At 45.8% G+C, this 12,343-nt stretch overlaps 1 protein-coding gene across 7 annotated transcripts in view; it reads right to left on the bottom strand.

Annotated features, from left to right (window-relative positions):
* nfixb (nuclear factor I/Xb) overlaps positions 1-12,343 on the bottom strand; it is a 141,014-nt gene that overhangs the window by 29,404 nt on the left and 99,267 nt on the right. For all 7 annotated transcript variants that reach the window (XM_054606848.1, XM_054606852.1, XM_054606853.1 and 4 more), the window contains one exon: positions 1,980-2,045. In XM_054606848.1, the coding sequence (XP_054462823.1) occupies positions 1,980-2,045 (66 nt within the window). The remainder of the gene's footprint in view (positions 1-1,979; positions 2,046-12,343) is intronic.

The following is a 12,343-nucleotide window of genomic DNA, read 5'->3' as shown; positions in this document are numbered from 1 at the left end:
ACACACACACACACACACACACACACACACACACACACACACACACACACACACACACACAGGAGCTGAAAAACACATGTATGGAAAAGCTTGACACAGTGCCGGTGTCATCCAGTGGGACCATGTGTTTTCTGTAAGATTCAACAGGCTGTTTTTTTAATACTGTAACATAAAACCTAAAAAGGGAAAATTCTGGTTTATTACAACTTGGGTGTTAATTTCACATCTTTGGCCGTTTGCTCTATCAGAGCTGTACAACATTCAGACAGCTTGTAAACAGGCAAACTGTGTAGCCAGATTAAAAAGGGACTGTTCTCCTCAAAATCAAAAACACATATTCTTCCTCTTATCTGCAGTGCTATATATTTAAATCTAGATTGTTTTGGTGTGAGTTGCAGAGTGATGGAGATATCGCACATAGAAAATGTCTGCCCTCACTCTAATATAATGGGACTAGATGGCACTTGGCTTATGGAGCTCAGAGCACTGAAAGAATACATTTGGAAAACTCAACACGATTGGCTCTTTGCAGAAATCATGACCCTGTGAAGATATCCACAGACCCTGATGTGAGCAGTTTCACAACTCTCAACTTCTCAACTTTTTTCTTTCAATCGAAACAACACCCGCCGACTGTTATCCCTGTGCAGGAGAAACTGGCATCTATACATGATACTGCTAGCTTAACACTAAGCTATCTAAACACTAAGCTATCTAAACACTGAGATATCTAACCACTGAGATATCTAACCACTGAGCTATCCGACAACTAAGATATAAAATCACTTTGCTAGCTAACCACTGGGCTAGCTAACAACTGCACTGGCTAACCACTGCGCTGTCCAACCACTGAGCAACTAACCACTGAGCAACTAACCACTGAGCTAGCTAACCACTGAGCAACTAACCACTGAGCTGCTAACCACTGAGCTAAACCACTGAGCAACTAACCACTGAGCTGTAACCACTGAGCAAACCACTGAGCTAGCTAACCACTGAGCAACTAACTACTGAGCTAGCTAACCACTGAGCAACTAACCACTGAGCTAGCTAACCACTGAGCCAGTTAACCGCAGCATTAGCAAATGTTTAAATCTCGTGGATGATCCTCTTGTCCATGATAGATGCACGCTTCCTTCTGTGTGAATACTACGACTTAAAATAAATGTATCCTACATTGTAACTGCTCACAACAAGGTCTATAGATTATCTTTAGTCACCAGGTCATGATTTCTGGAACCAGACAGTGGCGCTTTGAGCACAAGCCGGGTGACCTGTCCCTTTAACCGTTAAGCCTATTCTAAACTTGTTCGCAAGTCTTTTCCTAGACCTATTTTGAAAACCTACAAATGAGCTAGCCAGCTAAAATCAGCAAAGAATCATCAAAAATATCCTACAAAATTGTATTCTCATAAGGACAGAAGTATAAAAACACCACGGCCTTAGTTTTAATGTTGACATTCAAAATATTATAGGTGTAAGTTTCGTTAGCCACTTTGTTCACCCATGCTCCATAACGTCCATGAAGTGTGTGTATGAAGTACATCCTAAGCTTCAGGGTTGATTGAACTCTAAATCCACACCATTCCTCCTCCATTTCATCCCTCTCTCCATCTGTCCATCTTTTTCTTTTAAACCTGCCTCCCCTCACTTTCCTCCATCTCTCCCATTCTCCGTTCGCTCCATCCCCGTCCGGGGTTAACCGCAGCGGGGACGGTGCATGAGGTCAGTGCTCGGCTCAGTGGCGGCCATGTGGTTCCCATCTTCCAATAACGTCAGTGTGATTTATGAGCGCCCCGCCGCAATCCCAGCGCAGGCCCCCCCCCACCCGCTCCCAACGCAACGGTATCATCGACTCTCCTTACCATAATAAACTTACTAACTGCTTGTGGGGGAATAATGAGTGTTCGTACTGTATAGGTGAGACGGCATGTAGGCGGCGCAGGTATGTCAAACGGGCGCAAACGGGACAAACTCACCATTTGGCGGGGGCTTGACGTCTGTGTCTCCTTGCTGGTTTGAGTTGTCTGATTGTCCTGATTGTTCTGAAAGACAAACAGAGAAAGAGAGACAGATGTTTAGTCAGGTGGAAAGACGTCTGGACGCCACCCAAGGTGAGGGGGCAGGTTAGCATCAGAGGGAACTCTTTAGATGGGAAAATGGCGCCTTCTTTCATTCTTCCCACTTAAGAGAGACAGACACAGAGCCTGATATTAAAGCAGCGTACTTTTTTTCTTCGCTTGCGATGAAAGTCATAAAAGGGCAAATCAAAAACGTCATCACTTTTGGGGGAAAAAAAATATATCTTAAAAGAGTTGTACGGAGTACAAAAACAAAGTACTTTCTTTCTATTCTTTTCTTTCTGAGTATTGTTTGGATTGCATCTGTTTGTGCTCTCATTTTATATGCCTTTTTTCCTAGCTTTAACACACATACACACACACGAACACACACAAAACACAGTTTTAGAAAAGGCCTCTGACAGTGTAAAGTGTCCCAAGAACCCTCAACTTCCCCCGCTGCTGACTCCAGAGTTGAGAGTTCCTTGTAAATTGCACACTTGTGTTCTCCAGGCATTGTTTGGACTGCATCTCCTGTGTGTGTTTACCTTAACGTCTATAGGGGCGAGCGGGCACAGAGCCACCTGCTCCAGCTAGTTTTCTTTGGCCCCGCTGGCTGCCATTCTTCTTCAGATGTGTAATGCGGCCTTGTGGAGGTTTATAGTCGTATCATATACACCATTCAGGCCAATTACCCCTCACAGAGCTGAAGCTTTAAAGGCCGTCCCGGGCCCGGTTTCCCTAGCCTGAGCTTGAGAGAGCCCCCCCCGAATCTCAACCGTCCCCTTAGCCCAAATCGTGACCTAATCTTGGGTGGCATTAGTGGACAATGTGCCAGCAAAAAAAAGACAGACAAACAAAATCATCACTCTGGGTTTTGAAAAAGAAGAGGACCGTAAACACACATGGAATAGAGTTTTCCTTCTTTTTGACGCAACTCTCCTTCCCTCATTCTCAGTCCACCTTCAAGTCTTTCTCCCTAGTCTCCTCTCGCGCCTCGTCCCTGCTTCCCCCTTTTTCTTTCTCTCTCGCGCTGTCTCTCTCTGCTGAATCCTGGCAGCCATCTTAGCGCTTGGCAGCCATCTTAGCTTTGGCGGTAGCCATGCATTCCTGCTAGCTGACGGCACACCCACACACACACACACAAACACAAAAATACACGTGCTTGCAAAGCACACACACACACACACACACACACACACACACACTCTCTCTTTCTCTTGCACTCAGACGCAATGGTCTTAAAAGATAAAAAGACCTACAGAGGATATGCAATGCAAATGAAGTGAGGATGAAAACCAACCGGGACGTTTGTCTGCAGTCCTGCAAGGGCCTGGTTGTTACGGAGACGAGTTCAATAAAAACTAGACACGATCACACACACACACACACACACACACACACACACACACACACACACACACACACACACACACACACACACACACACACACACACACACACACACACACACACAAAGTATACAGGGAAATAAGGGAATCACTCAAGGCAGATAAGGCGATCGTGTAGGATGAACCGAGAATAAACGAAGCCGAGGCCTTCGGCGGCGCTCGTCCCGACAACAGTGAACCGTTAAAAACCTTTTAAACCTGTGTGCCTCGGAAAAAATAAATTGAAAAAAATCTTCTCTCACAAACACTGCGTGACGGTTTTCAAGCCAAATTTGGGTGCCTAGTTGTCATGGCGACACGGATGGCACACCGCAGCCCCCTAATGATGAGTGGTTGTCGAAGCCCGCGTGTGCATGTGTGTGTCGCTGGCCCGACAATTAGTCGGAATGAAGGTAATAATATAGTCCGCTGGCGCGCGTTCAATGTGTTGTTTTGTTTAAGTATTTCTTGGCACCGAGCGGGCCGCTGCCGCTGAGCTGCTATATGCTACTACTACTACTACATCAGTGTTTCTATGTTTTTAAGGTGTTGCATCCCCTTCGGTTGCTTTGTTTTGAAGCAGGTTTTCAGAACTTTTCAGTTTTGTGAGCAGAAACTGATCTCTACAAGTTGTGACGGGCATAAGCTGTACTCTTCTCTATCAATATTGTAAAAGATGGACATAATCATACACTAACGTGGTGGTGCAGCTGATCGATCGGTGCATCTCTAGACTCCTGAGGGAATTATCTGGCTATTTAGCTTCTCCAGAGCTCCACCATGTTCGCCAGCTAGTCGCTAACTGTGTCCGTCTGCAGGTAACGACCGAAAACCCAATGAGAGCCATTGGGTTGAATCAAAAGGGTACATTTGAGGGGCAAACCCCCCCCCAAAAAATCAAGCGAACAACGCTGAAACGAGTCGCATGGTAGTTCTCTATGGGTTTGTTGCTACGAGCAACCTACCCTTATGGAATTCTTGTGACATTTACTTTTTTCTTTATTTATCATGCCTCATTTCGAACGTCAAACCACAGCTGGATCTCAAAAGAGGAAGAAGCAGTGTCTCCTGGGTACGAAACATTTTCTGAATGTGTCAGTAACAGTCCTTTACATACAAGAAAACCTTGCCCCTTCCTGTGTTCTGAGTGGGACCTTATTTCGCCCTACCTAAGCCTAACCCTAATGGCAAAAGATGAATATAGTTTTTGGATCCCATTTGAATTGTGCCATGAATTACACATTTAATGTTTGTCCATTTAAAAGGACAATTTTGCACGTCTAGAAAGTTGTAGATTTGTCGTCGTACCATTTAGTTTTGCGTGACCGTGATGTACATTACCAACCCCAACGCGGCCGTTAATTTGGATTGTTAGCGAGCTCGCTTAACATAACTACATCCAAGCACAAAAGTAATGATACTTAACCTGATGTGTTTTTTCCAGCAACTTCTTTTATCCGTAAGTAAGCAAAAAAACGAGAGAGACCCTGTTGTTGGTGTGAATGCATTATGGTTACAAAACACACAGGCATCTGAGAGAGAGAGAGAGAGAGAGAGAGAGAGAGAGAGAGAGAGAGAGAGAGACGTCCCTTACATGACTTTTGTAGACTTTGAAATGACGTTTTTTCACAATCTTTTGAACAGTTTTATTATTATACTTTATTATACTTTATTATACTTTCTTGACATGCAAAAATCTTCTTTTTAAATTGAAAAACATCAAATGTGTAATTGGTGGCACAACTCAAACAAGATTTAAAAAAAAATGTGTTTACTCGCCATTGACTACTGATCACATTTTTTTTTCTGAAATAAAGTCCTGTAATGGTCCACTGGAAGGGACTTCGCCTCTCTTTACAGTGTGTAACCAAATGAGCATTTATTGACTTGCTGGTTTGAATGCTTGCACTCACACGCGCCAAAAATGGGTACACATGCCTTCTTACTCTTACACACTAACCCACACAAACCCACACTAACCCACACACACACACACACACACACGTTTATACACGGATGAATCAGTCTTATCTCCTAAACACAGTTGCCCCAAGGCCCCCTGCATACGCCTCACCAGAGATAATAGAGCGCGCACACGCACACGCACACGCACACACACACACACACACACACACACACACACACACACACAGCGTGCTATCGCTCTAATCACACACAGAGCAAGTTCATTTTGTTCCTCGGTCGGCTGAATGATATACTCCCGTGTGAGCGTGTACACAAACGGTAACACCGGCCATACATTTATCACACTGCAGAGGCAGACGGAGGCCAATAACTCACACCCGGGCTAATGTACACACACTCAGAGATCACACTCACTTAATCACTCCATTCATCATACACACAGGCACAAAAAAAACAACACATCGCAACACACACAGATGCAAATCATTAAAAGACACTTGAAACGTGAAATTGCACACACATGCTCGGTCTCTCGGCCGCGCTAATGGACTCGAGCGCATATTCATATACGGGTGCACGCCGCTCAAACAGGCGGTAATTTACCGAACAGCTCAGAGTGTTTTGTTTCAGCGACGCAAGCACATGCATAAGCAGCTCCGTAATCTAATGTCACTAAGTGAAGGGGGGTTCCAAGCAGACAGTAAAACCAGCACCGGAGATGAAATCTAACAGCCTTGGGTGTTAACACTCGATGACCGTTAGAAGGTCAGTTGAGCGTGTATACGATCATAAAAGTTTTCTCATATTCAGTGTCAACAATGTCTTATTCATTTTGATATTTCCCTGTGCGGCTCTCCAGGCACACACACACACACACACACACACACACACACACACACACACACACACACACACACACACACACACACACACACACACACACACACACACGCACACACACACACACACACACACTTAAAGCATACATAAAGGGCCTTGACAATAACCATCTCATATTGTATCTGTACTGTAAACATGCATCTAGCAACTGGTTAGCTTAGCTTAGCATAAAGACTGGAAACAGGAAAGGAAACGGCTAGCCCGGCTGAGCAAAACAAAAAAACAGGTTTTAAAAAATCCAAACTTTTATCTCTATGAGAAGAACTACTCTGACGTCTGTCATAGTGACATCATCAGGCTTGATCTGGGAGACAACTTTTCTTAAAAACAGATACCCTTTATCAAATACTACAGACCAGGAGTTTGAATGGCGAGGGGCGTTAACCAGGCAGGGAGGGCCTCATTAAACAAACTCCCTACTGGAGGGCATTATGGGAAGTGTAGGATTAAGCATTTTGGAACGTGACCTATACAAGGGACTAAAAATAATGAAGAGTCACATATGACAGGGATTCAACCATTCTTTTTTTAATTTTATTTCCCAAGTTTCCCAAACTTTATGACATTGCCGTACTAAATCTCCTGAGCTCCGGTTCAAACGAGGTAAATGCTTATGATCGTTTTAGAACAAATGGTGGCTCGCCCATGTCCGGATCCTCGCATCTAGAAGGAAAACAATGCTGGAAAAAATGTTTAGGACCAGCAGTAGAGGGCCGTAGTATAAATACACTCATCCTTACAGCGTAGGCGCGGCCTATACGGCCCGTGACCCCTGTGACTCCACGTCTCCGCCTCCACCCGGCCGCGTGCGGTGTCGTTTAAGGACAGACGCGGTTCAGTTCACAGTCAAATGATAGGGGCCTCTTCCTCCGTCTGCTCTAGAGCCGACAAATCTAGCACTGTTCTCTCCCTCTTCATCTCTCTCTCCCTTTCACTCCCTCATGTTATAACCCCCCCCTCCCATGACTTCAGCCTATACGAGAGGTGGCGTTCAGGTCCAAACCCCGTCATTTCTGTGTGTGTGTGTGTGCGCGAGTGGGTGCCAGTGTCAGATCAGTTCACGTGGGAATGCAGCTGTGGTGTTGAGTCCGTGTAGATGTGGGGGCTTGGGGAGGGGGGGGGGGGGGGGTGCAAGCCCCTTATTGGATTACAGTGCACATATGTACAGAAGTACTAAATACAACGGAGCATGTGTGGAGAGGGATGCAAAGCAGGCGGCGTACAGGCAACCAGCGCTGATTGACATATATATACACACACACAAGAGTGTGCGTTTGAGTTTAAGTGTGTGTGGCTGCACGGTCTCGCCCCCTCTCTCCACCCCCCACCCCCCACCAGCCTCTGGATAAAGAAACCAAGCAGCCTCCCCCAATTGGGTTTCGCTTAAGAGGTTTATCGGTATGTTGCTAAACATTCTGACCTTTTTTTTAATCTTTAATGCGCTTAAAATGTTCCAACCCCCCCCTTAATCCACGGCTATCCCACACAGATGTTCACTCGGCTCTTTTATTGGACTTCATTTCAACCTCTCTTTCTTTTTTTTCCTCCTACTCCACCAACACCCCCTTCATCCACCCCACGTCCCCTCTTCTCTTCTCAAACCCCCCCTCCCCCGCTCCTCCGTTTTCATTCGTAGATTTGTTTCCGGTTTTGGAAGAAAAATTAAAAACACTCATTGCCTTCAATCTTCTACAAGCAAAGCTCGTCTTGGCCCTGCTTTTCCTAAGCTGGTGGTTCTTATTGGACACTGAAGTAGTTGGTACAAGCAAAGCACATCTGTCCCATGAATGACCCCAGCTCGCCGCCAACGACGAGAAATGAACATCGTTGCGACAGGACACCACTTTTTTTCTAATTAGATAATGTGGAGTGTGAGGAACGAGATAATGACAGGGGATTTTTGGATCAAATCATCCTTGTGGTCACACAGTGCTTCTGCTGAGTCATTAGGACCCCTTTGACTTAAGTCTTTCCATTTACTTATGTTCTAAAACCAAATCTTATTGGGTTATCTTTGGTTTTTTTGTCACATTTAGATGTTTTACGTTGGCTTTTTTCAGGCGTGTGTGCGGGGGAAGTGTTTCTTACGTATTTAAATCTGAAAATTCTAATTTTGGTTGAAGCACATATGTTTAAGCGTCATAAAGCTTTTTTCCAAAGCCTATCTAAAAATGTTTTGCCACGTGACCTGCCAAGGTTTACCTATGATGCTGTTGCTACATATACACATATACACAGTCAGTGTTTTTGATTCGTGGCCTATTCAAGTGTCTTAAGGACAATATTTACTGTAACTAGCTAAAGGTAGAGATTCAATTTTTCGTTTTTTTTTGTGTTCCAAATATACATAGAGCAGGTAAAAGTTTTTTTCTGTGGGTGAGCAGGTATTCCCTTCAGGTGCAAACAACCTGTGGTTGCATAGTCTTTTGAGCTCGGGAAGGTTCCTAAATGAGTGAAATGACCCGTACATATTTAAGTGTCAGCCGTGATAACAGCTGGTTTAATTCTCTAAATGCTGAGAAAAGTCGCTTCAATGCTTCCTTTCCTATCAGCATAGGGTACACTGGGCCATCCTTTACCAAAGGAAAGGAGATAATGCCGTTCCACAATTCGTTGCGGCAGCAACATTTAAAGCGACGCCCCATTTGGCCTACAATAACATCTGCCGTCACTATTTAATTGAGCACTGTGAATAGATTTGACAACATCCTTCTTAGGAGGAGTGATTTGGTTTTGTTTTACTAACTTGAATTGCACAGCATTGAGTTTGTCACTGTACTCATTTTTTGTGTTATAGATAAAGTTGCTTAAAAAACCAACAACCAAACAGCCGGTGTAAGTGCAGTTGAATTTTCCCACCATCATTGTTCTCTTATAAATTCTCCTTCACATCCGTCCTTCACCTCATGACGTTTTCCATCGAGGAAAAGTGGTCAGCAACAGCCCAAGTGGGTAAGGCTTTGTGCTGGGGCAGAAAAAAGTCCTCCATGCACTCATTGGTACTAACTGAAGGTGACTCGGATTAGTGGATCATCCACATTTTTGCCAACTCCTCTCTGATACCGAGTACAGTGATTGAATCGACCTGAAACAATAAATAGTTGAAATGAATACCTTCACCCATGCTGAATGAGTAACTAATGTCGCCACATGAATAAACTGCCTGAATCCTTCTAAAAGTACAAATGTCCTGTGACTGGAAAGATGGCCCATTAACCATCAACGGAGCAGCTCATTCCGCCTACAAATCAGGAAGAAGCGTTCAGAGACTCTAGGAATAACACTTTTTTTCTGTTTAAGGATGGATTTTCCCCTCCGCTATTTTTGGCGCTCTCTGGGGAGGTTTATTTAGCCTCCAACGTCCGCGCCCTACCTATTAAACTTCGGCTTCAAATTCTGGCGATTCCTCTAGCGCTACGGCAGCATCAACCACCAAAACATCGATCCAAGTCCCCAATCATCGATCTTTGTTCCCACGTACGGTGTGAAAAAGTGAGGACGGCGCCGCTCCATGCAGTTCACTGAATGCATGGCGTGTAACTCCAAGTGACAGCGCGGCGTGGAGCGACGTGATTAATTGTGAAATGTGTTTCTGTGCTGGTATCGTGTGTGTGAACGTGTGGGCGCCAGACTATAAATACATCACTCGGGCGGCTACGGATGTGTGATCGTGTCTTACACATATATATACGTTCATGATGTGTGTGTAAAAAAAAAATGTTTTGTTTTTGAGTGGAGCACATGTTGAGGCCTGGTTGGAGATAAAACGTGTAAACATCTGTGAGTGACAGGCCGAGCGGCCGAGTGTGGGAGGGAGACAACGCACTTTTTATTAAAATGCATAAGCGTGCATCGGCCTGCATACACCATGAGTCTGTGTGTGTGTGTGTGTGTGTGTGTATGTATGTATGTGGGAAATTCAATAAATTGAGAGAGATAATTCCTGCGTTGGATGCACATCTGTGTTTTTCCGTGTGTGTGTGTGTGTGTGTGTGTGTGTGTGTGTGTGTGTGTGTGTGTGTGTGTGTGTGTGTGCGCCGTGGCCTCCTGGACCCCCGAGCCTTGTGCCAGGAAGGAGCAGGTGTGGCGAGGCAGCCCCTGCGTTGCCCCGTTGCCCATCTGCGTGGCCGTCTGTGTGCCGCCTGCGCCCTCTCGGTGCCAACGCCACACAGAGCCGGGGGTGGGGGGGCCTGAAGGGATTCAACCGTGGGAGAGAGAGGAGGGCAGAGGGGGGTAGGAGGAGGATGGAGGGGGTGTTGGCTGGCTGGCTGCCCATGTATACCCCTCCTCCCCCCTCTCTTTCCCGTTTCTTTTATCTTTTATCTGTGCCCATGCTGATGAGCTGTGATGTACAGGGAGGGAAACGCAGACGGAGCAATGCCTCTCTTCACTACGAAGCGTTGATATGAAGCCGCCGTCTGACTCGCTCTGTCAGAATACACTAGAAAAATATATTTCAATTCTCTTTCCCAGTGTGTCTTATGCTTTGAAACCTCTCCGCCGTTACGTCTAAAATCTCCCTGTCGAACTGCACCTGTATGGGGAGGTGCTGTTGCTCCAGTTGGCCAGCAGATGTCGCTTGTTGACAGTGGAGGGGAGGGAGGGGAGGGAAGAGGAGGGGGCACAACGCTGCAACACATGCTAAAGAAATCTGCCTCTCGCAGGGTTGAAAAAAGAGAGGACTGGGAAAAGATTTCAGCAGTTGAAATTCCTAGAAATATATAAAATATACGTGGCTCCAAAGAATTAACTTGACTTTTGTAACAACAGAACTCCTTTGGTGATTTTTTGTATACCGGACATTTCCATTCCAAAAAAAATGTATTTCTGTGTCCTTGCTCCCTACTATAATATCACAGAGTCACAGCGGGCCTGACCACATGGACACACACTGAAAAGAACCAGCCCCGAGACAACGGCAGGCTGGTTGAAACCGCACTGATGACTTGTGTATATCGAGTTTCATGCAAACAGAGCCGAGGATAAAACGTATAGCAGTGAAAGACGGGAGCCACCCTGAACTACTCCTACATTTTCCCATGTTGTGATATCTGTGTGTGTGTGTCTGTGAGGGGCAGGGTCTGGGCACAAGTGGGAATGGGGGGGTCATGTGATGCCAGTCTTTTGCCAGGGAAAGGGAGGAGAGAGAGATAGACGAGGAGGAGGAGGAGGGATACAGGGAGAATAGAAGGCAACAACAAAAAAAAGAGGGAGAAGAGAGGCAGACAAGAGGAAGTGGAGACAAGAAAAAACAAAAAAGAGAGAGATAGAGGGAAAAAAGGGAGATGGTGAGAAGGAAAGAGTGATAGACTGAGAAAGAAGGGGAGAGGGGAAGGGAGAAGAGGGTGGGGGGGTGTTCGAGGGGGGGACTGTGAGAGCTGTGGGAACGCTTTGCCTCGCCAAGAAAGACGTGAGCGGAGAGAATAAAAGGAGGAACGAGAAAGAAAGAGAGACTTGTTGGCAGAGCGGAGGAGGAGAGAGGAGGGGGGACAGGGGGCCAAAGGCAGCGTACAGGGGGGCACCAGCTAGGGAGCAGGGCGGGATCAATCCCAGCACTGCACTAGGGGACACACACACACACACACACACACACACACACACACACACACACACACACACACACACACACACACACACACACACACACACACACACACACACACACACACACGTTTTTTGTAACAAGCCAGTTACTCTCAACTATCCTCAGTCGTCGACCCCCCCCCCCATTGACAAACCTCACAACCTGTCTGCTATGATGGTGGCAACCTGCCACTCCAACCACGACTCTGTGTCTAGACTGGGAGCTGAGAACGTGACCTTGTGACCTTTTTGGCTGGACGTTTTTTGGACCATTCCCCCACATATCACCAACCCTTCTACGGCATTTTGAAATTGGGGGCCTTACCCATAAAGGTGCAATACGATATGGCGGAATATCCTGGTCATTATATCAACAAGTATATTTTCCACTGTTAGTGTATGAAACAATATGTCCCATTTATGCCCAATCAATTAGCACTCCACACTTATGCATTAGATGAGAAAAACTTCACGAGTGTTAAT

This window comes from Anoplopoma fimbria, chromosome 11 (assembly GCF_027596085.1).
Source record: "Anoplopoma fimbria isolate UVic2021 breed Golden Eagle Sablefish chromosome 11, Afim_UVic_2022, whole genome shotgun sequence".
Classification (NCBI taxonomy): Eukaryota; Metazoa; Chordata; class Actinopteri; order Perciformes; family Anoplopomatidae; genus Anoplopoma; species Anoplopoma fimbria.
This window is presented reverse-complemented; position numbering and strand designations above follow the sequence as displayed.